The sequence below is a fragment of the Nestor notabilis genome, unplaced genomic scaffold (genome assembly GCF_000696875.1).
Source record: "Nestor notabilis isolate BGI_N333 unplaced genomic scaffold, ASM69687v1 scaffold30198, whole genome shotgun sequence".
In the NCBI taxonomy this organism is placed as follows: Eukaryota; Metazoa; Chordata; class Aves; order Psittaciformes; family Psittacidae; genus Nestor; species Nestor notabilis.
The window spans coordinates 16,892-44,300 of NW_009941949.1; the positions used below are offsets into that span (position 1 = coordinate 16,892).

Below are 27,409 nucleotides of genomic sequence, written 5' to 3' on the forward strand. Positions count from 1 at the left end.
TATATTCTGAAGAGTGCTTTTATTTTTCTGCTTTTAAGTTCAAAGTTAAGACAAAACTAAGACGTTGCTTGTTTTCCTCATTGTTTTCCTTAGAAAGAGGTTACTTCTAAAAATAATTTGCGATTGGTCTGAGATCGTCTTTAAATGCTAGTAGCAGACTTTCATTCAGTGTGTCTCTATCCTCACAGACCTTTTGTAAAAAAAAAAAAAGGAAAATAGGAAAAAAGTACTATTGAGATTTCAAGACAGCATTTTTTACTAACAAATGAGTATCTACCACAGTGACTCCATTTTATTCATTTAGCCCCTTCCTATTCTCGTCATAAAGCACTTCCAGATCCAGACTATAGAATGTACCACGTTTCTGATTAAGACTATGATAAAAATACTGCTTGTCAGTTTAAGATGAGATGTATCTCTCAGTTGAAATTGAGAAGAATTTACTGCAAGATGATTTATTTGCAAGATTTACTGCAAGATTCGTTTGCAAAATGTCCTTACTGAAGCTGACTTCTGCCTGAACGTGGGTGTTAACGCATCAGCTAGTATAGAGCGTGTCTTGTTTGCAGCAGCTACCAGTGATCAGGACTTTGGAATGCATCTTCTGTGAATCATTTTCTGGGGAAGATGGTGTCCCTGTGTGCTTTGTTACAAGTGTAGTTCATTGTGAGGGATGGTGTGCTTAAATCATGAAGCTTTCTGTAGTACCTGATGGCTCCTCTTAAGTTTCTTGTTCTCTTCTAGTTTGAGTTTATTTGGCTAAAAGCTCCGTAGCACAGTATGACAGAGGCAAGATACCTGCAATCTTTCTGAAGTTTTAATACATAAAAAAGAAGGTCAAACAGTGGTAATTGATGCTGCATATCTCTGTTAGAGTTTAATATCCCAGTAAGCGGGAGGACCATTTATCTCCTCTTTACCTGCAAAGAGAAATAATGTGGAGAGCACAAAAATATTAACAGAAGTTTGGTCTGTTTTGACTCAAGCCTTGATTAATGAACAAATAGTTGCTGTTATGTAAAGGCTTTCCAATGACAAAATATTTTGAGTATGAGATAGGGATATAGATGTGCCAAAAGAACTTCCAAGTTAATACCAAGTACTAGTATATCACACAGAGCAGTGGAAGCAGAAATGTCAGGGGTGAATTGATATGCAGTTTATAATTCAGGCTAACTGGTTAAATTCCTTAGTTTAGGATTATATTCTCTAACTTCATTGTGCTTTAGTTTTTTCAGTTGCTCTTTCATAGGGCTTTGGGCTAGCCTCAAATTACATAATTTACTGAGTTGCTGGCTTTTTCATTGTCTTTGTTCTGGGTGATCACATTACAGAATTAATCAGAGATCAAATATTAAACTCTTCTGGGCGTTCATAATGGATGACAATGCAAGAACCCCTCAATTAAAAATCATGAGATTAAAAAACTAATAGACCTTCTACAAAGAATTATTTCTCGAATACAATCAGTATGCTGTTTGTAAAAATTAATGTTTGCTTTTTCAGTGCTCACAACAGATTCAAGTTCACATTTGACTGATTCTCAACATAAACAGGATGTGTTCCTGCTTTCAATATGCAAATTGAAGATGCACACAGTATTTGTGAGTTTGTTGCTGGCTGTCACAGTTCTGGCAGGCTTCATTGAGAACTGAAATTGTTTCTGGAAGGCTGAAGCCATTAGCAAAGAAAATGAGCAAGTATTTTTTTTTTTTTTTTTTTTGATCATGCCTGTCTTTTAGAACTGCACAAAAGCTGCTTAATTTTCTGTGCAGCCTCTTGACTAATACCAGCTTAGTAGCTGAGGGTATTTCATTAGTTACCAGCAGTTACACACTGGTAGTAAATAACTGTAATTTAGATTAAACAAGGTGTTTCATAAGTCAGTTGCAGAACCTGATTAAGTTCTGTTTAATGTGTATTTTTTGGTTAAGAAGAATATACTGGAGACCGCATAACAGCCTGGAGACCTCATAGCAGCCTTCCAGTATCTGAAGGGGGCCTATAAGGGCCTTCCCCTATGTTGGGGAAGGACTCTTCGTTAGGGACTGTAGTGGTAGGACAAGGGGTAATGGGTTTAAACCTAAACAGGGGAAGTTTAGGGTAGGGGTAAGGACAAAGTTCTTCACAGTGAGGGTGGTGAGGCACTGGAATAGGTTGCCCAAGGAAGCTGTGAATGCTTCAACCCTGGAGGTGTTCAAGGCCAGGCTGGACAGAGCCTTGGGCGACATAGTTTGATGTGTGGTGTCCCTGCTTATGGCAGAGGGCTTGGAACTAGATGATCTTAAGGTCCTTTCCAACCCAAACCATTCTATGATTCTATAAAAAGGGGGTGTATAAGTGACAACAAAAAAAGATGTTGAATTCCTTTGAATTACACTTTCCCTTACTCTGCCTGGCTCGCTTTGCTTCCCTGCCTTGCTAGCAAGAAGTATATCTGAAGAAGGTTCATCACCAGCTTGCTCTTACAATGTTAGTCAGGGTGTAGAGTGCAATTTTGGTTGCATTGGAGCCCATCGGCAGTTTTTCTAGGCTTGTATTCCAATTTGGCTCATGGCATGCTTCCAGTACTTTATCAGACATCCATAGTTCACCAGTTCTCTGGAACTGCAAAAGCAATAGGGGTGTTTTGTCTATCCCCTTTATTGTTCTGAAGTAACTCCACAGTTGTGTTTGTCTAATTCACTTTACAGTATTCCTCAGTTCGACATCCGTAATTGTACTATTTGAAGATAGCATTTAGTGTAAACTAAACATGCTTTTTCCTTTATGCTTGCTGTTGTGCCCTCTTTTAAACCAAATCTATAAATGGAAAATTATTTAAAAATCAGGACAACTTTAAAGTATCAAGTTATTTAGAAACGATATGAAGCAGCCCATGCTTTGATAAGACATTAGTTGAAATTAGAAACAGCTTTCTATATCTTTGGCTTTAAATGGTGAGACTATAGTACTGTCCTGTTGGGATTATGCATCTGAATTTGAGAGCAACTGGTGTGTCTGAGACTTGAGTATGTGATGATAATTGGGGAAAACAATACTTCATACATAATACTGATCTTTTTTTCCTAAATGGTTATTTCAGACTTGATGTAGGAATCTTTTCTACTGCTCTTGCACTGGTTTTTGATTTGTAGGACTTTTCTTACATTGATAGAGAACGTGGAAATAACTGTCTTGCAAGAAATAATTGAAAATTATTGGTACTGATGTGAAGGTGGAAGAGGGATCTTTAGCCTCTGTGTGTGTCCACAGCTAAGAAAGGCAGGGATGAAGGCAGTTTAACTTGATAGTGTGGTGTTCTCCAAGCTTTACAATATTCATGAAAGCTTTTACATTAAATTAAACAAAGAGATTTCAAGGATATCTGTGATAAAGTCAAATCTGTATGAGGTCTGGAACGTAGGGAGGCAATACTTAATTTTGGAAAAAGAGCTGAATTGCACTGAAAACGTGGGCCTTCTGCCTTGTTCTCTTTTCCTCATGTGAAATGCTTCTGCAAGGCTGCTTCCTGTTTCCCCAGATCCTAAAGCAAAGTAGCCTCTTTTGGGCTGTGAACACACTTCAGTTAACTGTTTTGGAACTTGAGGAGAATTCAGTTGCAGTATCTCATCAGATACCTTGAGGACCGTTTTTCCTGCTGCTGATGGCTTCAGTGAAGTTAAAAGGAAGTGTAGTTCACAGTGTATTGTGCTGTTGTCAGTGAAAGCTGCTATTTATGCTGTCTTGGTTTGTGGTGAAAGTCTTTACCTTTGAAAGATGACTTTTACTTTCTTTTGATACTTGACTGCTCAAGTATGAACACATAATAGGCACTGCTTTTGTTGAGAGCTTGGAAATAATTACCCATCATTCTGTTTATCCTTTAGTTTCTTAAATTATTTAGGAACTTCAGAACAGCATCTAAATTGCAAAAGGTTTGTAAGGCACTTAAATACAGAAGTCTCATGTACAGTTTGTTTTAATTTTTTTATTTTAAAATTGATTCAAATGTCTCAATATTTGAGCTGTGTGTACAGGCAAATAGTGATGATAAAAAGCATAAAATGAAATGGATGCAGTTCTAATTCTCATGTACATAGTGCATCCTTCTGGGTCAGATCTACTTCAGGCAAGCAGCGCAAAGGTGAGAACATGTGGAATGTATAGTCCTTTTAAAAAGTGCATTAATTTAAATAGTCTGTTTTCTACTGCTAAATAACTTATTCAGTGTTTCCAAATATGAAAAAAAATTTCCACTGTAGCATTTGTCATATACATCAAGATTTTTTTGATACTGTCTTCATAGACATGTCTTGAAATGAGATGTTCTCTTATTTGGCAGATTGAAGAACTACAGTTAGTATTTACAATTTTACTTAATAAGCACAGCAGGAGTGCTTTTCACTGCCATGAGAGGTTGGCAGTACTTTCTGAGAGTGAATTTGACCATCTGAAATCTGATATAACTCTGTATCCCCAAAGAGTTAAGAGAACAGAAAACTTAGAATGTTGGATGAACAGAGTTGCTTATACCAGAGCTAATATATTTACTGAATGACACTATATTGGTTTTGACTGATATTTTTCTTTTATATTGTCCATTTTGTCCCAAGCTGGTTAATTAAGGTTCTGGTGAGCTCTGGGAGTTTTGGAGTTCTCTCCTTTCAGGGTCAGTGCAGCTTTAATCATAGTCTGATGAATTCAGCAGGTAGTTCTTTTAATTTCCAAGAATTAGTGCTGTGATTCTTGTACCTGACCTTGTCCTGGGTGGTTAATCCAGCCTTGCCTCAGCTTACATGGGCACACTGGTTGTTTTTACTTTGCATATCATGTTGTAATCAAAAGGATGTGAGTTAAAAGACAAAGATCACTAGAAGATGGCAGGGCAGGCAAGGAAAGAAAGTTGAGAATGGAACCCGAAAGTTTAATGTAATAATTAAAAAAGCACTAAGTTCACAGTCTGTTCTCTCTATTCTGTGAGGCCAACCTCAGAGAGCTGGAAGCTGTCGACGTGCTGTCCATTGATGCGGATCTCCTTGTCAGTCCTTCTTGGACAATTTGAGTCAGCTGCAGCTGGGAGCTCAGGAATAGTCTTGTCAAAATTTTCCATCTTGATCTGATATTCACCTTTAGCATTGCGGGCTAGGACAGAGGCAAAGCGATGGTACAGCATGATCTCTGAGGGGAGGTAGGATGTTCTCCTTTGGCACATTTCTCCTGTGCCCTCCTGCACAGCTGACAGAAAGATGACCAGTTCAAAATGGTGAGCAGCTTCTCTTTGGAGGAGAGCAGCCAGGGGGCTGGAGGGAGTGACTGAATGGTAGTAGGTCAGTGGGAAGATGAAAAAAGGACACTCATCTGAAGTGACGCTGTCTAGGTGGAAGTCAACACTAGTTTGGTGCAGCTGCCCGCTCTCTTGTTCTTGGTAAAGTATAGCAGAAATCTGGACACTAGTCAGTGGGCTGGAGCGTGTGTTGGCCACCTGGAACATAAGGTATGGCTTCCCCTCGGTGTGTGTCACTACAGCAGAGCGGGTGAAGCGGATGGAGAATGCCCGATTCTTTGGTCGGGCGATCTTGGCTACGAAAGCACCTGTATCATGGAAGAGAACAAACTGAATATGAGCACAGTGCCTGCATTGGTTCCCTGCAGCTTCCAAGCTCTGAAACAGCAGCAGGCTTGGGTGGACATGGTCTTTCTAGCCTCAGCCTGCATCTTCGAAAATGTTAGGCTGGCATCATACTAACCCATTTTTGTTTAAAAAGTACAGCTTTCCTAAAATGCTGCTTTTTTTTTTTTTTTTTTTTTAAGCTATGTCTCTGCCCCCATGGTAGGGGTTTGGAACTAGGCAATCCTTTCCAACCCAAAGTGGTCTGATTCTATGATTAGTATTTGGAGAGTGAAGTGTAGCTGTAGGAAGAGAGAGCTATTAGCTTGCCCCAATTTATTCTAACTGGTAATAAACAGTACTTGATCTTGGTGTGCTTCTACTGGAGAAGCTCTTTCTTAGTACACAGTAAACTAGCCCTTGTGTTTTTAGTCTTCTGAAATACTTGAAGCCTGCAAATTATTTTACGCAACTTAAAATACCTGAAAATAGGTGTGACTTAAAAATTTTCGTTACCCAAGGAAGTTGTGAATGCTCCAACCCTGGCAGTGTTCAAGGCCAGACTGGACAGAGCCTTGGGCGACATAGTTTGATGTGTGGTGTCCCTGCTCATGGCAGGGGGCTTGGAACTAGATGATCTTAAGGTCCTTTCCAACCCGAACTATTCTATGATTCCAGTGGGTACTAACAAATTTTAAACACTGAGTTAAAGCTCAACAAAAATACTTCAGCTAGACTAAAGCAAACCTTAAAATCAAAACAAATTCCATGGAAAAAATGTTGAGAGATAATAATATAAGTGAGATTGATAAGTAGGCATCTGCTACAAGCACCATCCAGTAAGTAGTGGAACTCTCAAGTCCAGATCTTGATATTGCCTAATTTATGTCATCTTTTAATTAAAGGTGTTTAATTTTTACTACTACATAACTGAAATCTCATCATTGTTGTAGTGACCGACTTAATTGTTCTTTTCTATATCAATATGATTACTATTTATTTCTAGTTCCATTTCTTAAATCTAATTATTAGACCTATTCTATTTAAAGATTAAATATGAGGGATTACCTGTGATGAAGGCTTCCAGCATAAGCCCCAGGACCATCTGTATTGCAAGCAGTGCAATAGCACTGGGACAGTCCCCACTTGGGAACATAGTGCCGTAACCAATTGTGAGTTGCGTCTCCAGTGAGAAGGAGAAAGCAGCTGTAAAACTGGTGATGTACTTGACGCATATAGTGTGGTTGTCAGGTGGAGCGTCATGGTCCAGCTCCAGGTCCCCATTCATCTCAGCCAGTAAATACCAAAGCACTGCAAAGACTAGCCAGTGAATGACAAAAGAAGCAGAAAAGACAAGCATCATCCATCTCCAACGCATGTCCATTAATATTCCCCATGCATCTCGGAGGTATGCCAGACCTTTTCCTTGGGCACCATCCATCTGGAACGTGCTGTGTCCATCCTTGGTCACCATCCTCAGGTATCTTTGGGTCAGGAGGGGAACGCTGGATTTGGTGTTATTGCTTTCTATCATATCTGTTGTCATCTTCTAGAAAAGAGAAAAAAGGGAAAAAGTGTGATACAGTGCGGCATGTTTGTATTTTGCCTAACGCTCACAGTTTTTGACACATCAGCAGGGGTTGAAATACTGCAGCCAACAAAGGAGGGCTTATACATTGCAATCCAGAGAAGATTAAGTCAGGAGCCTGGAGAGGAATTTACCACTGTTGTGGTAATACTTTACTAAAAAAGATCAAGTTTAAAAATCTGACTACTTCTCAAATTTTTCCCTGCTTAGTTGTTTAAATATAACTTTTGTACTTTAGCTTCCTAAATTTACACTTGAGTTGCATGTTGAGTTCTTTGGGGGTGAGTGGAATGGAATTGGGCATACTGTATCTGAAAAGAAACTGAATTTTGTCTGCTTATACCAGTTTTTGTAACTTCTTTTTGGCAGAGTATAAGAAGTTTACTGATTATGAATACTATTAATAATACTATAGAAATTATGCTTATTATATTATTTCTCCAACATGTGTATGCATTTTAGTGAAATGTTGTAGTTTACCTAGTAACCCTAGTAACCCTTTCAGACTTTCCTAGGTCAGGAAATGAGTGCTGGTCTGCACCCACCATGTCCAGTTCAACAGAACTACAGTATTCAGGGCACAGCTGCTCCTGGGAGTCTGAGGCTGTTTGTGTAAGGATCAGGTAAAAAGAGGGCATGAGACCAATACAGAAAATACACTGCGACGCATTTGGAAGTCTAGTCTGCCTAAGCAGTGTGTTTTTCATTAGTGACCAAATAAGAAAATAAGACAGCAAGTATATGGGGATTAGGGGGTGAATGTGGAATTGCAGATGTGGGAAGCAAAATGATACTTTTAGGTGCTTGACATGTTAGACTTCTTGGTTTACTTCTAAACCTCAAAACTTGCCAAACTTGTCAGAGATAGAAATGTCACTGGCCACTCATATCCATAAATTTTATAAATAGTGAATGTTTAAAGCTCACCCTGGATAGATTAAAATTAAATATGGGCTTATGTAAAACAGAGACTTCGTAGTGTGTAAAACCTACCTAAAGAAGGTTGTGGTGAAGCTTGTTTGTAGAACAAAAGATTTTAAAATATATATGTAAATTCTGCAAATCATAATTATACATGGCAATTTTGTTGTTTTCCTATCAATTCTGACCTTTCTCTGAATCATGACTGTTCTAGTGTGTGTAACACAAGTGTGCAAACAGCCTAGAGGAATTGGATTCCCCCCTTCAAGAGTGACGGCTTAGTATTATCTTGTAATGCGTTAGATCTAAGGATCCTGAACTTCAGAATGAATCTGTGAAAGGTAAAAATCTTTCATGTGACCTTCAATTCTGTAAACCAGCAGTTTTCATGACTGTTAACTTGACCTTGATACCAAATTTTAGTACTAACAGAACATTCTCTTTAGCTCTTCCTGTGCTTAATGCATTCTGAAGTATGACACTTGACATCACAGTGAACATCTAGCTCAATTTTAATTTTTCTTCTGTAGGTTCTCAGAACCATCCAGCTATTTGTTCTGTCCGTACTGTAGTCAAAGGATGTAGAGTAGATGATGGCCTGAGAAGAATTTGATGGTTTTTCCCCTCATTTTTATTTTCCAATTCATGTCTTCTAGAAGGAATATTTTGAAACTGCCCTCTGTGCCAAAGAAGACAGTGGGCTTACTGAGATTCTCCTGGCCAATAGTACCAGGCTACTGGTACTATTCTGATCATAGGCCATTTAGTTTATAGCCTGACCCCCCACCTTCAGCTGAGTTTAATCTTTGTTCTGCTGTATAGCTCTGTAAATGAGAGTTTTCAGTCTTGCTGCAACGTTACAGGATTTACAATAACTTGAATACAACTTCAAATGCTTCAGGAACAAGATGGTTAGTGAATTGTCTGTAGAGCAGAGTCCTTGTGCCAAGATTTAGAAGAGCACTTCTGGATTCCTTGAGAGAACTGGAAAATGGGCATCTCTGGGAAAGATGACAGGGATGATGCTCAAAATGAGCTGTGGACTATGCCTTGATTTATTATCTTAGAATTAGCAGTATTCACAAGAGCTCCTCTATTCAAGCAGAGGGAAAAGAACACTTAGAACAAACTGCCTCTGGGTGTAAACATGTATTCTTGGGGGAAAAAAAACAAACCACCACCACCAAAACCAGCCAACAACAGTAAAACACAAAACCAAAAACCAAAACCAGTGTATTTCTGTAAATTCTCATGGTATTTTGAGGGTAGCATCTGCTTCATTGCCTCCAAGTAATTTGGGTTTGCAAGACAAACATACACTGTTAGGAATGAATCTCATGCTCGCTTATTGGTGACAGAAGCCTTTTCTTCAGTGTTACATTATGGGTAAAAGGAAAAACATACCTAATGTGGTACATCTTTCTTGGCTACACTTCAGATCTTCTACACATCAGTGCTAAGGTAGCGCACTTGAGCGCCACAGCCTTTACTCAGAGCAAAATGCTATTAGCATTGTAGGGTCTCAGTTTTGTTAAGGAGCTTTCGGGGGTGGTGAATAATCTCTTAATGTTGATTTAAAGCTCTAAAGAAATTTAGTCAGTGTTTACAGTCAGGTTATTTGGGATCTTTCTACGGGGGAGAATCCATTACTGACAGGTTTCAAAGGTACTTCAGAAAGAGAACCTCCATTAACCCCAGCAGCACACTTCACAGGAATCCTCTGTCTCTTCTCCTTGAGACCCACAGCAGGGGATTTTTGCCTGCTGAGGTTAACCAGGTTACTGCTCTGGTCTCATTTGATATATTTGATAATTTCTTGCCTAGTACTTTTTAAAATATTAAGTACCTACATTGGTGGCAGTGATTGTAGTGGAAGTGTGTAAGCTTGAGTTCCAAAGCTGTTTTTCTTGCAAAAGCTCTTGATAGTTTTAAGAGCCACAAGTCTTAACTTCTTGGGCTTGGAAAAATGGGTAAGAAACTGTGAGCAGAACAATGCAGTTGGTTTAAAATAGAGGTGAAAGAACAACTGCCCTATGACAGATGCTTTACTTGGGCTAGATGATTACTCCTCTGTATTCTCAAAGCAGAGTCAATTTAAGAGTAGATGTGACTTTGAATTTATAAGGAATTATCTTCTGTCTACTCCTTTCCTTGCCCTCTGTAGTAGAAAAATATCAACATTGCTTTTCCTTGTTAGTGATAAAGTATTGAAGTTTGGACCATCTGATTTGATGCCATGGCTGATCTGGTCCTCAATGTCCCCGCATTAATCCCAGTTTCAAACTGTATGCTTTAGAAAAGACAGTCAACTTCAAGAATTTGTATTTTTCAGTAATTGTTGGGAGGATTCCCATCTCCACTGCTAAATACATACTGTGCTTCTGATCCAGATTTATCTAATGGAAGCTCTTAACCCTTATGTTATGCTGCTTGTCTGGTTTTCCTTTTCCTGGTTCCTGACTTGTGAAACCCCTTGTAGCTTTAGGGTGTTTCTTCTCCCTCCATCTCCCAGCTTTCCTTGACTGGAAAGACAAGAACTGTTAGAAATTACTTTTCTAAACCTCCTTTGGCATGTTGACCTGTCTTTTATCATGCATTCAGTGTGTCTAATCCTTCCTGTCTACTGAAAATTAAATTACTATTATCAACTCCAGTGTGTATGTCAGTTCTTGGCTTTTATTAACTCTCTTTGCTATCATTGTCCCTCATTCTGTCTTCTCTCTTCCATACGATCTTGTAAGATAAGTCAAGGTAGGGTGAGTACTACCTGATTAATTCAAAAGCCAGGTTTCCCTTCTCGTAGCAGTCAGGCAGGTTCTAAACTGACCTGGGTTGCCTAATGATTTATGTGTAAAACCTCCTTGCCTTAAAACTCTGGGATATTGCTTACATTTCTGAAATTCATGATCTAGCACACTGATCTCCCACACTTTGCCTTTTCAATTGAGATCTTCCTGTTGTAACATCTCTTTCTTAGCTTGCTGCTTCATGCCACCATGTTGCTTTCCTTCTCTTTTCTCTTGCTTAGCCTTTCTGTTGACAGCAGAAGCTCAGCTGCTAAGACTGGTAGGGTTGCAGGAGAGCTCATTTGCAGCAGTGTTTTCATTTTCTTTTTGTTTGTCTTCCCAGTTGAAGGGCATTTTAAGTGATACCTCCATCCTGTTTTCAGCTCAGTACAATAATACACTTGCAACCTTCTTAAGAGCCTGAATGTTCAAGGGAGACCTTTGCAGTGCTGCCCAACTTATATTCTTTAATAAAATCTGTTCTAACTGACCTTGGAAGGGATTTGAGGCAGTTTGTAGTGCACTGCTTCATTATAACAGCAAATTAGTCAAGAGGACCTGCTGTTTGCTGGGAGTAACTGCAAAACTGCTTAGAACTCTAGCATAATTCAAAGATACATTAGAATCCAGGTGGTGCTCTGGGAATGTGTACATTCCCTCTTTATTTGACCTGGCTCTGCATAACTCGTTTCAGATTCAGACATGAGGTCTGTACTTTTAAGTTGTGATCTTTCATATATTGCAATTGCAAAGGCAGCAACAAACTGAGTTTATCACTTTTTAAAAGGTACTTTCATGCTATTAAAATCTCAGTACTGTTATTTTTATATTGAATGGCAATCTTTGAGATGCTCTGACATTAATGTTAGGAAACAAAGGGGTTTTTTCAGTATTGGTGACACGACTGGATCATATAACTTACATTAGGAGACAAGCTTAGAAATGTGGGAAGCAATTCAGTTGGAATAACTGCTTTAGTTGAAAGCTTATGCTACAGTTGTTAATAGGATAGTTAAAATTTCTAACATGTTTGTCCTTCAGGTTTTGTAGCTAATGCCTCATTGAGATGAATGGGAGTAGTTTGTGACAAAACTGTGTTTTCCAAGCAGTCTGCAGAATTAAGATAACAGTTTTCAGGGCTTATATATGTAATAAGTCTTACAAAAGTGGGAACTTGTTGAGCCCAAGTCAATACTTCTCTGAGGAAGTGCCACTAAGTATAGGATGCGAGAGCTTGTATTTTGACCTTCTGTGACAGTTTGCTACAGAATGCACTTAAAAACCAACCCCCCCTTGCTCCCCAATTTTTTCTTGCAGTACATAAAACCATGCTGCTTATATACTTGATTATTGGGGACATCTGTAATGCTTCGTTCTGTGTATAATGTATTTTCACCGTAGTACAGCATGCTGAAAATACTGTGAGGATCTGTATGAACCCTAACTTTTGATTATGAAGTAGTATCTGAGTAGACCAACTCATCTGGCTACCTTTAGAGAAGCAGGAAAACTTTACTGAGACTGCTTAAATGTTGTTTAAGGCTTTAAAATATACTAGTATATATTAAATCCTTATAGAGAAGCCTAAATGTGAAATTAAGTATTGTTAATGGATGAATAAATTTACAGTTGAGGGAGGATTTTATCTGATGTAATAAGGCTGTAATAATAGAAGTCTGCTGCCATCCATATCTTGTGGAACTTGCTGTTTTTGAAGAGCAGTTCTGCCTTGTGTGATGCAAACTTCCTAATGGCTTGTCTGGAATTACTGAGTGTTCTAGGACGTTGGAGTTCATACTTGGTGCCCACAAACAGAGAATGCATTGATTGAAAACAATTGAGGATATGAGATGTAATTATAGGTGGTAAAAGCAGGCCTGAAGAGGTGAAGCTCATTAATTTGTGATGGAACTGAAGTTAAATGTGGAGTTACAGTGAATATAGCAAGAAGGCGAGGATGACTTTTTCATAACGCTTGGCTGGGTAACACCCAGCTTACAGTAGTCTTCCCACTGTTTGTCTTGAGAACTTTCTGAAAAAATACTGCGTGATGCCTTTGGTTTTGCTCTTAATGCTGTTAGAAAATGCTTTTTCAGATGACCACATTCCTTCTTTTTGAGGTGGGGGGAATCGGAAACCATTTTAAGGTGATGCTTAATGAAGCAAACTTTAGAAATAAAACTTTATGCCCTGGAAACAACTTTGATTAAAGAATGGCAGAACAATTTCTAATTGTATAATAAGGAGAAAAAAAGAAAAAAAGATGTTGTTTTGTGTACTTACCAGTTTTTGAAGGGTTTCTGTGCAGAAGAAGGGGAAGAACCTGGGCTTCAGGAGAGGGACTGGGCTGGTCGTGTGTATTGGTCCTAGCACTGGCAAGAAACTTCCCACAAGTAGTGATCTTTTTTAAAACAAACCCAAAAACCTCTTTTAAAATGGGTTTGTATGTCTCATTCCCGTGTTTATAGTGCTGGGGGGGGGTGGTGTTGATTTTCATGTGAAGCTGATTTGATTGGTCATTTTGCCTGCAGGGGGGCCGGTTAGCTCTGATCATGTGGAAAAGAATGCTGGTTTGTTAGGAGCATTTCTTTACCCAACACAAACCCTTAGCAGCCAAGGAGAAATCCTCAAACACTTACTTGGGGAAGGGGTGCATTTCCCCTTGCTGCCTTAGTCAAGATAATTTTTTATGTTTGTATAAGCTTAAAAGTTTTATGTGAAAAGTTGAAAAGGACAGAATTCTCCTGGAAAAACTGAATGGAAGAAGTTCCTATATTGCTGCTGAAAAACACACACTGTTCTCTGATATTTTCTCTCTAACCGGTGTCAACTACTGTTTGTTTAGGTGAAAAGAGAGAATCCTGTCTCGCTGCTGCTTGTGTCTAGTCTTCCTCTTCTGATGAGGTCCCGAGGTCCGGAGTGTTGGTGTGAACAGAAGGGTGGGCTGCAGCTGATGGTACAAGCCTGTGGTCTGTGAAGGGTGTTGCTGAAGCGTAGCTTAATGCTGGTCAGAAGGTGTAGATCTGGCCGCTTTTCTTCCATCTCCACATTGCTCCTTTGTGAAACATAGAATTAATCACAGGGTTTTGCTAATGCCCAAAAGTGAAACAATGCAGAATGGGTGGGTTGCTGTTGCCATGCAGTCAGGGAAACGACTTTCACTTCAGCTATTTTCTCTCTTACCAAATGAGAAGTTATTTAGGGAAGATGTTTTAGCTGAATGACTGTGCAGAGTGCTCTGTGTGCTGCACTAGTAAACTGAACGCTGAGGACAGCTTTGTAATGCAGTAGTATTTCACACTTTTTCTTTTTTCCTTTGGTGAGCTGCTGATGTGAGGGCTTTAATTGAACATCACATGTAAGAGGATCTGAGAAACAAAGGCTGTGGTTGTTTGCAGTAAAACTACTGAAAGCCTGCTGGGAAAATTATTAATGTAGACTTTCCTGCTTAGGAAACAAAATCCTCCCTCTTTTTACACCCCCCCCACCTTCTCTCTTTAACCTTCCCCCAGCCCTAAATTGCAAAACATTAATTCTTTGCTTCATTAGTATGGAACATTTTAATACATGTTCAGGCACAGCACCGAAAATTGTAGTAGGCATGACGTGACCTTCAGAATCAGAGCAAATAATGTAGTGCAAGGGGACTCCCTCTTCTGTGATCAGCATGTAGGACAATGTGACTTGCCCTTCACCCTTCCCTCTATACTCCAGCAAAGCTGAACTTCCACTATAGGCAGAGCTTTTTAATTTATTTTAAGAAGCCATATTTTCTTACAAACCGTATTTTGTACTGTAGAAAGCACATGCTGTCTGGTCACAGGTTTTCTAATCTGATTCAACTGAATGGATCAAAAACCTAACACATTTGTACAGCAGATGAAATAGCAACAGTATGTTGCTTTCCAGGTGTGTGTTAATGGAATTGAACTCTCATTAATTCCTTTGAATTTACTAGTTCATCTATACCCATGACAGTGGATAATGGTCAATTTAGCAAAAAAAGTAGGGAGTGGTGTTTGAGTTGTATGTCTTTGAGACCAACTGTTGAGACTGAGATTTGATGGAGAGAGGCAGGCAATGCAAAGGTAGAAATGGGCATTGGAGCTTCTGATCTCTGTCACTGACTTTGGTTGCAAGTGAGTCACTTCTTGATGTATGTAACATTGTGTCCTTAGCATGTCAAATACTGTCCTAATGAGAAAGTAGTCCTTCTACTACATCATCTTAACGCCATTGTTTTAATCTTTTGTAAAATGAGTTACACATCTAGGCAAAGTTACTTGAATTCCTTTAAAAACACTTCAATGTTTTTAAAGTAAAAAACTGCAATGTTTTTTTGTTTCATCTTCTTCTTCAGGAAGTGTGCAGCAGAAAGAAGAGAGCAAAAGTCAAAGCACTTAATAGCCTCCTAGTTTTTCCCCTCTGAAGAAGAAACAGTATTATTGTCAGTCATCACTTTGCTGTTTCTCCTTTACAAACTGTGAGCATGTTGTAGGAAGCATGGCCTGACAGCATGGAGAACAGTAGTTATTTGGAATTCTTGTTAGTAAGTCCTCTTCCTAAATGTGTTGCCACAAGCTACATCCCAGAATCCCAGTCTTGTTCTTCTCAGTCTCCCTTCAGCTCAGTGTTGCACAGCTGTAGGCTTTTTTGGCTGGATACCACTAGGCTCTATCTGAAGTTTTCTGTAAACACCATTGTTGGCTTTGTGACAGACTTTAACAGAGGTGCCCTTTTACTGCTCCTTCTCTTCAGAAGTCCAGTCAATTAGTCCAAGGCAAAAACCATAGACTGCATTTTAGGGTTTTTTTTCATCCTTAAAACATTGCCAAATACTGACTCTCTGACCTAAGTCATTTCAGCTGAAATGAGCATTCTCAAGTCTAGGAATAGTTTGCAAAGACAATATACAGGGACTTAGTGAGTTCTGAATTTAGTTGCAAGCTGTAGGAGTAGTCCTGTATACAGCTTTGTCATAGTCTTTTTGTCACTTTATTAGCTTGATTTTTCTGATTCTTAACCTGTGACCAGTTTGTATTTGTAAAGAACTAGTTTCTTGGCTGGCCTGTCTAATGTTCAAGGTCACCAAATGCCAGATCTGTTTTGACACATACTTTGCTGTCTTTTGAATATTGCCTGCGATGATGTCCTAGTACGAGGAAAACCTACGTTTGTCGTGATTTACTGCATTTTCTCTCTTAATTCCACTGAAGTGTGGCATCAGAACAGTCATCTGATGTGACAGAATGGAATGCTGCTGTGTTTAGAAAGATTTTAGAATCACAGCTGATACCATTCTCATAAGAATATGATACTGATAATTGATTCTTTTCTTGTTTCTTAGATTTCTGATGCTGTAGAATTTAAAATCGGGGGGGAGGAGGGGGCAGTAACCCATCTGAGTCTCATCTTGGCAAACAGCATTTGATGTTTTGATCTCTGTACAGATGTGTGTTTCAAACTCCACCAGAGCAAATGGGGATGCCGTTTGCTGCAAGTTCAGAATACAAAGTCAGACTTTGGTAGTTCAGGTTTTGGGAGCAAACCCAGCTGTTTTAAGGTCTTAAGAAAACTTGAGTTGCCTTGGGTATGCCTATAACCTGTATGTAGCTGCAGAGGGGCACAGCTATATGATCTTAAGGTCCTTTCCAACCCAGACCATTCTATGATTCTATTCAGTGGCCAAGTAGACTTCACAATACTTTTTTGGAAGAGTAGAGCAGAACCTTTAAGCTGATAGCTTCTCAGTGTAAAAGAGTAGTCTCCAGAATCTTAACAACAATGGAAAGAAATAACTTTTTCCTTAACTGCTGGAGTCTAAAATCTCTAGAATTGATGTTACTGCATGAGTGTCAGGTAATTGCTGTGAATTTTGATGAAAAGAATAGATACATCTCTAAAAATAATAGTGTTTCTGGTCTCAAAATAGTAAATTAACATTTTTTGGTCGGTGACTGTTTTGTTCCTTATCATCTGGGTCCTAGGCTCATCCTGTCTGTTGGATTGAAGCTCTCTTCTGGGTTACTTTACTTTCTGCTGACTTGGGTCCATAGCTCTCTCTCCTAGTTTGGTATGATGTGAAGCCCGTCCAAGGAGCAATAATGAGTCTTCCTTGCGCCTCCTGTTACACTTTTCTCTGTGAGGTTTTTCAGAGATCTAAGACGACAAAAACCGACAACCCGAATCCAGTATTCCCCAAATAATTATTTCAGTGGTGGTGTATCCTTGTCAGGATGTCAACAGTGAAAGCAGCGTGTATGTTTAGCCTGACTTACTGGTGTATATGTGGATTTATTTTATTAAAAGTATTCACATCATCCTTTTGTAGCAGTGTTGCTCTTTGTTAAGTACTTGAGGATTTTGTTTTATTTGAAATGTGATATAAATTCGGAACTAAAAGACTATGTCCTGAACTTCTGGTAGACTCATCCTTGAAGCTGCATGGCTGTTTCTCACTCTTAATATGCTGACCTTGGCTCTCCAGAAGATGGATTCACGGATAACGTTAATGCTACTTAATGTTTTTCTCCTTTAACTCTTAATCCTACCTCAAATCTTCAGATTTTCCTAAAACACTGAGAGAATCTTATTGGGTTAAATATATAGGTCTCATTCTTCTTATTACGAAAGTAGCAAATATGTTTGGTTTATGTAAAATGTGTGCAATGTTTAGTTTACTGTGTTCCCATTTTCCTTCAGCAGGTGACTTTTCATGATACAGCAGTTTATCTTCTCTGTATACTTCGGCTTTCCTTTTATGCTTCCCTGTGTCTCTTAAACTATTGTCTTTTCTTTCTCTGTCTTTCCTACCCCATCGTAATTTCTCGTGTGCTTTGCTTTTCTTCTGTATTTTCCTCAGTCTTTCCATCCCAAGGTCCATGGGTACGTGGAGAGATTCCTAAATCTGTCCCTGTCATGTGTTTCCTTCCATGAACTTCCATTCCTCTCCTAGGTTCCTATTAATGCTTCTGGTACATTTTTGCCTCTAAGGGAGCAAGATTTCAACCCTTTTGTTTCTAGGTTCCTAAAGATGGGACAGATGTTCACTGGTATGTGTTTTCTTTGCAGTGAGACCAAACTTTGAGGAAGGTGGGACAGCAACAGCAGGGAGAAAGCATGAGTTTATACGCTCTGAGAGCGAAAACTGGCGCATCTTCAGGGAGGAACAAAATGGGGAAGATGATGATGGAGGCTGGCGACTGGCTGGGTCACGGAGGGATGGTGAGAGGTGGCGCCCTCACAGTCCAGGTGAGAGGAAATCTGGAGAAAAATGCAGCCATGGCTATGGGGAAGGGGCAGTGGGTGGAGCAGGTCATGGGGAAGGCAGAGGAAAGGGAGGTGGCATAAAGATTTGGGCAGAAATAGGTAAGGTTTATGGAGTTTTGGCTGTTAAATACTCTTCGGAGTACATGGGGCTCACAAAAAAAAAAACCAGCATAAGATTTTGTTTTCTTTCTAATGTCTTCAGTACCCTTCAATAATAATTTTCAGTTGTGTCTGTGTTGTGCTCCAGGTGTGTATGTGCCTGGTAAAATCAATTTGGTTTTGATTGTGTTTTGGGGTTTTTAATAGTACTTTTTCTCTCTGTCTGTGATGCTGAGGGGAGGGAAGTTACCCACATTAGGTAGCACATCTACGGCTGCAGAGTGATGCTGACACTAAACCATTCAGGTTATTGGCCTCTTTTTCTAGCTTTCCAAATGCGTTTGCAATGCCAAGAGGCATCCTTGGAAAAATCTCATAATGTGTTGTTCAATAACAGTGACAGGATCTCTTGTCTCACTAAATTTCAGGCATGTGTTTGGTGTCACTCTCCCCATCCCTGGCCTGACAAAGTCAGCCTGGTTCACTTGCTTTCCAGCATTGCATTGCAAGAGTTGCATGAGAAATACAAAGAGGAGCTTGGTATGACTGAAGCATACATAAAAATATATGTGCGTGTGTGCATATGGATTCTTTCATTTAATTTTTTTTCTACTTGGAAAAGATCATGCTAGCCAGTCATACCTGTTTTGGGCATCTTTTGGCTGCAGAAGGCTTCTGGGAACTGAGGAATTATTGTGGCTCCTCTAATGTTACATCTTCACGTGGGAAGCAAAGGAAGCACAGGACATTTTTTGGGCTGAGGTGGACAACTTTTTCTCCTCAATTAAAAAAAGTCACGCTTGTGCTTACAATAGATCTGTCACCATTTTCAACATTGCAAAGACTTTCATTACTATAAGGGTTGTGAGCAACCATTATCTCTGTTCCTAACCATTGCCAGAGCTATATATTACTCTGTCCTCAAACAACTGATAGCTTGTACTAAAATTTAGCAGTGAGCCCAAGGCTAAGTGTGCTTTTAGATGTTTTGTTTTTAGAGCAGAGCTAAAGGGCAAATTTTGAGAAATGTAATTTTCCTCAGTGTTGGGTCATGGTGGTTCATTAGACACTGCTGCTTTGTTACATAGTTCACATGTCATCAGGCAAGCTATGGTTATATCTCATGGTGCATGTACCTCATGATGTGAACTTCACAAAGTTAAACAAGGCCACGTGCAACGTCCTGGATGTGGGTAGGGCAATCCCAAGCACAAATACATGCTGGACAGAGAACGGATTGATAGCAGCCCTGAGGAGAAGAACTTGGAAGCTGGGGGATTGGAACTAGATGAACTTTATAGTCCCTTCCAACCCAAACCTTTCTGTGATGGTCAGATGCAGCGTGATACTCAGAAGTGGAGTGTTTTGTCAGTACAAGTCTGTGTGCTTTATCTTAAAGGAAGCATAGATGGCAAAATTCAGAAGTTCATGTCACCTTTTTTTAAAAATGTTCTTTGGAGACTTTTGAAAATTCATCTTCCATCACAGGAAATATTAGTACTTATTTGAATTTTAGTTGTAGTAAGCAGCTAAGCTAACTTCACTTACAAATTAGTTTTAGCAGGTGTAATAAAAAGCCTGTTCTGAGAATTCTGTGAATCTTCAGAGAAGTTGTTAATTTTGAGATAGAGGCTGAGCTGACTGCTGTCTTGTTCTACTGTCTCAACTTCACTCAGAGCTGTATTTGAATTCTCCCGTTAGTAGTAGTCACAGGACTATCGTAACAGTTTTAATCATATTCTTGCTTTAAACAACGAGTTTAACTCAAATTGGCATGACTTAACAGTTTCTTTGTACTTATTCTGGTGTTAGGTAATAGTACTAATCATGTGTCCTGCTAAAAGTAACAGGCATGTCTTCAGAATACTGTCGTCATTTGTTTAGCTGGACCTTCCTTTGCCTTGGTTTTGCACGCTCCCTGCTAGACTGCGTGCTGCTTGGTTGCTGGGTTTTTCTCTCCTTTTGGGTGAGAACAGTTTAGAAGAATGTAGCAGTTGTCAGGCTTGAGTTTATCATCTTCTGCTGTTAAGCAAAGAATATTTTGATTCCCACAGACCAGTGTTTTTCCAGCTCTTGAATTATTCTTGTTCTTTCAGCTATGTTTACTGCAGAATGACTGACCTAAATCTGCTCCTTTGGTGCGTTCTTACTAGACACAAAGGATCAAGAGGATGCACTGTGGCTGCTGAAGCAGTCTTGTGCCCCTAAGTAGTTACCCAGATTCTGTGGTCTGATCTATTGTAGCTAAAGAGAACTACCTTGACATAAAGGGGTCTGTCATGCATCCACACTTTGTTTAAACTGTTCTCCAATCACATGGCTATGCCTCATGTAAAGTGAGGGATCATCTGAGTATTGGTAGTGAAGTGAAGAAGCAGATCAGTCAGGCTTCTCCCTAAAATAGACAAGCCTAATGCTTCTGTACTTCTGCTTAATTCAGAAGGATGTAAACTTGTCTGTTTTTGCAGCATGAAAACTGGATTGCATCACTAGGCTTTTCCAGTCAGGGTTTATGGGGTTTTCTACTTTTTCTACTACTGTCCTACTGTCTCTGCATTAGGACTGGAAGTCTGGTGAAAAGACATCTTACACTGGCCTATACAATGGAAAAGTTGTTCTGCTAATTTTTCTGGGTAAATGTGGTACTGCTGCTATTGTAGATGTGAAAAAGGATCTTTAGACTGGGTTAAGTATCTGTTAGAAGAATGTGACCGTCGCTTTAAATTCACTGTTGCTTCAAAGTTCCCTTGATATATTTTTTTTTTAAGATTTTTTTTTTTAAACTGTCTTTTTTAATGGTTTAATGACTGGTTACCTAAAAAGCCCCTTCTTTCTGTTGTTCCAGTTCTTGCATTCATACAGCGATTGCCCTTCAAATTTGCAGAGCAAGTCCATTTTACCAGATACATGCACAAACCTTTTCTGTATCAAAACTGTAGAATTAGGTATAGATGCTTTGGGTTTTTGGTTTGGGTTTGGTTTTATTTTTAAGTCTGTAATCTCATAGAAAGATTTTTTGGTTGCTGCTTTTATTAAATTCATCTTGGTTAACTCCCTTTCAGAGGCAACTGCTGTGAATCAAGTAGACTTGTTTTTGGGGCATTGTGCTTTGTGCTTCTTGAATATCTTAAAGTAGTTAAAGTACCTTGAGCAAAATAAACATTAGGTGCATATACAATATATGCCAAAAAAGTAGTATGAGTACTATTCCTTTGTCATTTGCTTAGAATTTAATATTGCTTTAGAGTACATTGGAAATTTCTTTTCTGAATTAGAGAATACAACTTCTAGGAGATATGTAAGTATTAATAATTGAGACTGAAGTGTACTTGGATTTCCTGAAGCAGCCAATAGTCCTTTCTTGTAATTAATGATGACATTATAGGTGAGAGGGCTAAAGTCAGTTTAACATTATTTCTTATACCTTGGGATCTTGACGAATATATATATAACTGGTGCCTAATGATACTACAGGGCAGAATTTAAAGCTATGTTTGTCTTCAGTTTTGGTTAAAAAACTTTAGGTAAGAATTTAAGATTCATCTTTACTTTTGTGTTACTTTAAAGATTGGCAACCCTGTACTTCACACCTGAGTTGCTCATTATATTCTAACTGAGCTTTTGTAAACCTGTGTTGTTATTGAGAAACAAGGGCATGCGTCTGCTCCACTTACCTCTTCTTTTTGACTGTCCACCTAGCTCTGAAAATGTTGAGTTTAAAAGGAGGTTTTGTGACTAAATCCCTGCAAGCAGACCATACAGTAAGCAAAATGTCTTTTTAGGTTTTTAGTCTGAACTTTGAAGATACCTGGAATTAACAAAATGCTTAAAATTGCCATCAAAAAACATGTTTCTCTCACTATGGAGAGCCTGTGCTCCTGGAGTAGGGACGTGAACCATGTATAACTAATCAAGGCTTTTCTCTATGCATAATCTCAAGATGGTTCTTTTACAGCTGTATGGGAGCTTCATAATACCCAATTTTCCTCTTCTGTACAAAAGAGAGCTGAAGAAGAGATGCTCAGCTATTGGTGAGCCCCAGGATAGCAAATAGATATGTTAGTTTGTTTGTACACTAATTTCCAGGTTCAGCCCATAGCCTTTTTTTTCCCCACGTATTGAGAAACCCGACAGACATTGCTGACTGTACTGAGGAGATGCCTGCCTGTGGTTTTAATCAGAAATGTAGTCTAGTTGTCAGCAACCTCTCACACTTAAACCTTGGAAAGAACCCTCCAATTCCAAAGGAAGTCCTGGTTTTGTTGCATTGATATTTCTGATGAGAAAGGGAACGGTAAAGTTAACACTGCTGCTGCTGACATATCAGTGGATTTTCAGTGCCAGGCCTCTTTCAGGTAGACTGTGTCCTGTTTAGATGCTGGTTACTCCCAGAGATGCTTTTGTTCTTTTAAAATTTAGCAGTATTTTAATGAGATGTTCATATGTCTGACTGACTTGAAAAGAAAGCCTTTAGAAATCTGCACCTCCTGAGTTTGCACAAAGTTGGAGTCTGGGGTGCTGTGGGCAGAGGTGCGTGGGGTGTGTTGCAGACGTCCTCTTCCGAAGAGGATGTGGGAAGTGGCTGTTACTTCATAGATTACCAGGTTGGAAGGGACCTCAAGGATCATGTGGTCCAACCTTTCTTGGCAAAAGCACAGCCTAGGCAAGGTAGCCCCGCATCCTGTCCAGCTCTTCAGTGTTCTGGAGGTCTCTGGAGTACTTACACCATTACTGCATCTTCAGTGAACCTTTGTCTTTGCTTACATATTTTTTGAGAAGTTATTGATGAATAAAAGGTTGACATAACAGGCCTAAGATGTTAAGGACTGCTTTAAAGCAGGCAGAAAAGATGGGAGAAGAGCAAGCTGACTGTGCCTTATAGCTTTCCTTAATGATGTTAAAAAGATTGCCTCAGAACATTGATTTAACAGTTTTGCATACCAAAAATGCTACTTACTAGTTTCCAAGGCATAACTAGAAGCATGGATTAAGTTACACAGTAGAATGATTTGCAGGTAAGCAGATATGGTATAGTGAAGGCCGTGTTAAAGTCTAACCTTCTGTGTTTCCTTGATGAAATAGAACCTTAAAGTTCATAGCGTTTCTAGAAGGAGTTTATTTTACGTTTCCTGTGTTTGTGAGACAAAGGTGGATTTTTGCATGGTTAATATTAAATACTTAGGGTTGATGTGGAAACATTCCTCATTCATATGAAGCAAATGGAACAGAGGACACAGCTCCTTCTTTTACTGTGATGGGTGTTTTTGGTAGACATTTGATAAGCAGTGAGACTGCATTGATTGCACAAATTCTGAGACTAAAAAAAGAATTTTTTATTTTCCTCCAGGAAAAAAAAACACAGCTGTCACTAAAAGCACTGAAAATTTAAGGTGCTTTCATTTTTGCTTTGCACCTTTCTGGTAAAGATAACTTCTGTTGGATGGAAAGCTGTTTACAGTCTTCTATCTCCCAATTTGTTTCCCTTAGCAGCAAGCTGTTAACAGTTTAAATAGCATGACTGCAGTCAGAGGATTTTAAGGTTGGCTGAATGAAGATGACTTCTGAATAGATTAGGAAGAAAAGTAAAACAAAACTTGAATTTGGGAAGTTTTCCCTCTTATTTTTTTCCTTATTATCCTTCCAAGTTACGGTATTCCATGGCTAAAAATTTACCTTTCAAGAGACTTAATAGTATTTTCAGAGGTATTCAGTTGGCAGTCCATTTTTCATGTGTATGCACAGAAGAGTCTCTAAGGGTAAGAGGAGAAAAGCCTGAGTGGTATGTTCAGGATGTGACTTTGCAGATTGCTTAAAAGTAAATATAAAATCTTATACAGATGCCAAAGATGGTTTAAATCAATTGCTGGTAAATTCGGTCAGCATCTAGTGTTGCTTCTCCTGTTTTGGTGCTCCAGCATGTTTTAGGTTCTGTAGCCCAGCTTTCTTAGCGTCATGTGGCTTTTTTAATGCTCATAATACAATTTCTAGTGTGGGGTGATATACAGTGAACAATATTTGGCAGCCTCCTGCTTAATGGTAAGATACTCCTTTTCTTTCCCTTATCCTCTAAGATGCCTGTCCATAGGTGGATTGTACCCTGTAGAGGCTTTCTTTGTCACTGTTTGTCATCTCTTCACTGACCCCTTCACCCTCCAAGAAAGCCACTAGCCCCGGGACTGTGTTGTAAAGTGACTTTCCCCCTACCTTAGACGGCCCTCGTTCTGCAGGCTGGCGAGAGCACATGGAGCGGCGGCGGAGGTTTGAGTTCGATTTCCGGGAACGAGACGACGAACGGGGCTATCGCCGAGTGCGGTGTGGGAGCGGCAGCATGGATGACGACAGGGATAGTCTCCCTGAGTGGTGCTTAGAAGACGCAGAAGAAGAAATGGGAACATTTGACTCCTCTGGAGCGTTTCTCTCTTTAAAGGTGAAAAGTTGTCTTGGGCCCTTTGTTTGCCTTGAGCAAATGTCCTGTTATGTTGGGGGTGGATTATGGATGGTTATGTTGACTTTGTAGAAGGTGCAGAAGGAGCCAATCCCTGAGGAACAGGAGATGGACTTCCGACCTGTGGAGGAAGGGGAGGAAAGATCTGACTCTGAAGGGAGCCACAATGAAGAAGCCAAAGATCATGAGAAGACCACCAAGAAAGAGGGGGAGAAAACAGATAGAGTAGTGGCAGGTAAGGAGAATGTCTTGCTCATCTGTTCTATGCTGCAGTGTAGAATTTCCATTAACTCAGTTACGTAGAACCATGCAATGTTACAGAAGCGGTGGAAGAAGCAGTCCAAGCATCTTCACCAGCTGCTAGGTCAGATACCCCACCGAAATCCCAGCCTCCAGACCTGCTGCAGACGAGTCTTTTTGAAAGGAAGGAAGAGTCTGTGCCAGAAAGAACAGAAAAAACAGACGATAAAGAGAATCGAATGGAGAATACACCGCCAGCCAAAATGTCCAACAGAGGGGAAGGTAATAAATGTGATAGGTAAATTTAGTAAGTTTCCATTACTCATTGTGATTAACTTGGTCTCTTAAGAGGCAAGGACTGGAATATGGAGATGAACAGCCAGAATTCACCAACTGGGCTAGAAATAAATAATTTGTTGGATATGCCATCTCAAGTGCTTGCAGTGTGCAGTTGCAACACAGTTTGAGAAACATGAGCTAGTTGTGGATGTGTCTTACTCTTGTAGAGCAGATCAGTCTGGGCAAAGGTATGTGGCCAGGGAACTGAAATGTGTGGAGTTCTGCACTATTTTGACTTAAACTGTTTGTTCCTTGAAGTTAGGTTGGGTGCCTGTGCTCTAATCAGTACCAGTACAGGAAGATCTGAAAATCATTTTGCTTTGGTGCTAATTTTGACTTGTTGAATGTTTTCTACAGTAAGTTTTTGTTTATATTAGAGATAATGGACTTTTAACACTTTTCTTTAGATTTGGCTTCAGTTGCTCAACCTATGCCACAGATTTCTGCAGACACAGCCTCTCCTGCTCATCTTTCTCCTCCTGTTTCCAATTCAAATCCTGCTTTGCGGCCAGTTCAGACACCTGTCACAGCTGCTCCAGGCATGGGCAACATTCCCACTGACCCAGATGATGAAGAGGGCCTCAAACACCTAGAGCAGGTAAAATTTCTCAAATTCCTTTGTTGTTGACAGTCATGAGACTGGAGGACCTTGGAGTGCAAAAAATATTTGAAGCCCATAAAACCAGAAATGCAGCTGAAACTTTACACTTCAGGATGTATAGAGCTACTTTTCTTCATTCCATTATTTTTTTTGGAGAGTAATTCATGCCAAAGTAGTTCTTTTCTGCGTAAGGGTAGTATACCCAGTATTAAAGAGCTAGAGATCGTAGTGCTTATGACCACTGTCAAGAAGCCTTACCATTTGCCTTGGAAACCATAAAACAATGAGTCAAATAGGGTTTCAACACCCCCCCCCCCACTAAATACCTAAATGAAGTGCAGACTCTGTGCATGAAAGTTTAATGACTGCTGGCATGCAGAGTATTTTTCACACTCATGCTCCTATACCTGTTATTTTTCGCCATGATACTGTGTGGGGTCTTGTTGGCAAGTGTTCTAAAGCTTTACTCAAGCAGATCAGCTGTGCTTATTCAGGATCCTGACATGGCGGTGGACTGAGCTCGTGGTGCAGTTAGACCAGTCCTTGAGTTGCTTGTAATTAATTCCTGGTACACTTTTGAGCACTGGGTTGTATTTGGCATGCTCATTTTCAAATCTGTAAGCATACATCTAACTCTCGTATTCCTTGCTGGTTTTGATGTCTCCTGCAGCAAGCAGAGAAGATGGTGGCATACCTGCAGGACAGTGCCCTTGACGATGAAAGACTAGCAGCAAAGATTCAAGAGCACAGAGCAAAGGGTTCCTCTATGCCGTTGTTCCATGAAGCCATGCAGAAGTGGTACTACAAAGATCCACAAGGAGAAATTCAGGGTAGGTCTGTGCCCTTTACACTTCCTCTTTTGTTTCACAGAACTGTTAAGAGTTCTTCACAAAATTACCTCCAGCAGATACTCATGCGTGTTTTAACAAAAGCAACACAGGGGATTTACCACTCTAGAACTGGGTTCTGAAAATAGATCTTCTGCCCATCGTTACCCCCATCAGCTCAGCATGCCTAATGTCCAGAATTACCATGGATAAGGTCTGCCATTGCTATGTATTTCTGTAAACTGGGGTTAGAATAAAACTTGTTACATGGCAATAGTTACTGAGATTTCCAGATAGTAGTGGAAATAAAACAAGAACTTGAGCATATTCAGTAGATTGTTGAAGAATCCATGAGAAACATTGAAATCAGCTTTCTGGTCTCCGCCCAAAGATGTTGAGTATTGAGGGAAGGGCAATTTCTGTAGAATCTAGAGCAAAGAAAAACAGATTTTGACAAGCCAGTGCTCATGTGTAATCTCAATTTAACTTGCATTTGCAGCCAATGCATTATAGTTCATATAATACGAACAGTTTCATGCTTGCAGATTTTGCTCAAGAAATCTCAATTTTTATGCCATGGAAGTTAGAACAAGCCTTTCATATAGATGTTTGCATCTTTGCTTTCAGAACGTACTTTTGGAGGTTTCAGGACTCTGTTTTAACAGCTGTTAGCTGACTCCCCAAAATGCAATTAAGCAGTGAGT

General features: G+C 39.6%; 2 protein-coding genes across 2 annotated transcripts in view; one reads left to right on the forward strand and one right to left on the reverse strand.

Moving 5' to 3' along the window:
- The window catches only part of LOC104410877 (PERQ amino acid-rich with GYF domain-containing protein 2-like), a gene marked incomplete at both ends in the record, with an annotated part of 41,456 nt that extends 14,748 nt beyond the window's left edge, over positions 1-26,708 (forward strand). The window contains 6 exons of the mRNA XM_010021154.1: positions 17,957-18,136; positions 24,463-24,680; positions 24,771-24,933; positions 25,020-25,220; positions 25,685-25,875; positions 26,549-26,708. Coding sequence (XP_010019456.1) covers positions 17,957-18,136; positions 24,463-24,680; positions 24,771-24,933; positions 25,020-25,220; positions 25,685-25,875; positions 26,549-26,708 — 1,113 coding nt within the window. The remainder of the gene's footprint in view (positions 1-17,956; positions 18,137-24,462; positions 24,681-24,770; positions 24,934-25,019; positions 25,221-25,684; positions 25,876-26,548) is intronic.
- KCNJ13 (potassium inwardly-rectifying channel, subfamily J, member 13) lies at positions 4,952-7,136 on the reverse strand. The gene is made up of 2 exons (XM_010021153.1): positions 6,659-7,136; positions 4,952-5,574 (listed from the first exon to the last, which is right to left on the reverse strand). Exons 1-2 carry the CDS (start codon positions 7,134-7,136, stop codon positions 4,952-4,954), a joined length of 1,101 nt encoding a protein of 366 aa, XP_010019455.1.
- Positions 26,709-27,409: the final 701 nt, after the last annotated feature.

Excerpts from the sequence above, each read along its gene's own strand:
- KCNJ13 (XM_010021153.1), bottom strand. The coding sequence starts at position 7,136 with ATGACAACAGATATGATAGAAAGCAATAACACCAAATCCAGCGTTCCC. Across the intron at positions 5,575-6,658 it reads GCTGGAAGCCTTCATCACAG|GTGCTTTCGTAGCCAAGATC; the intron begins GTAATCCCTCAT and ends TCCATGATACAG.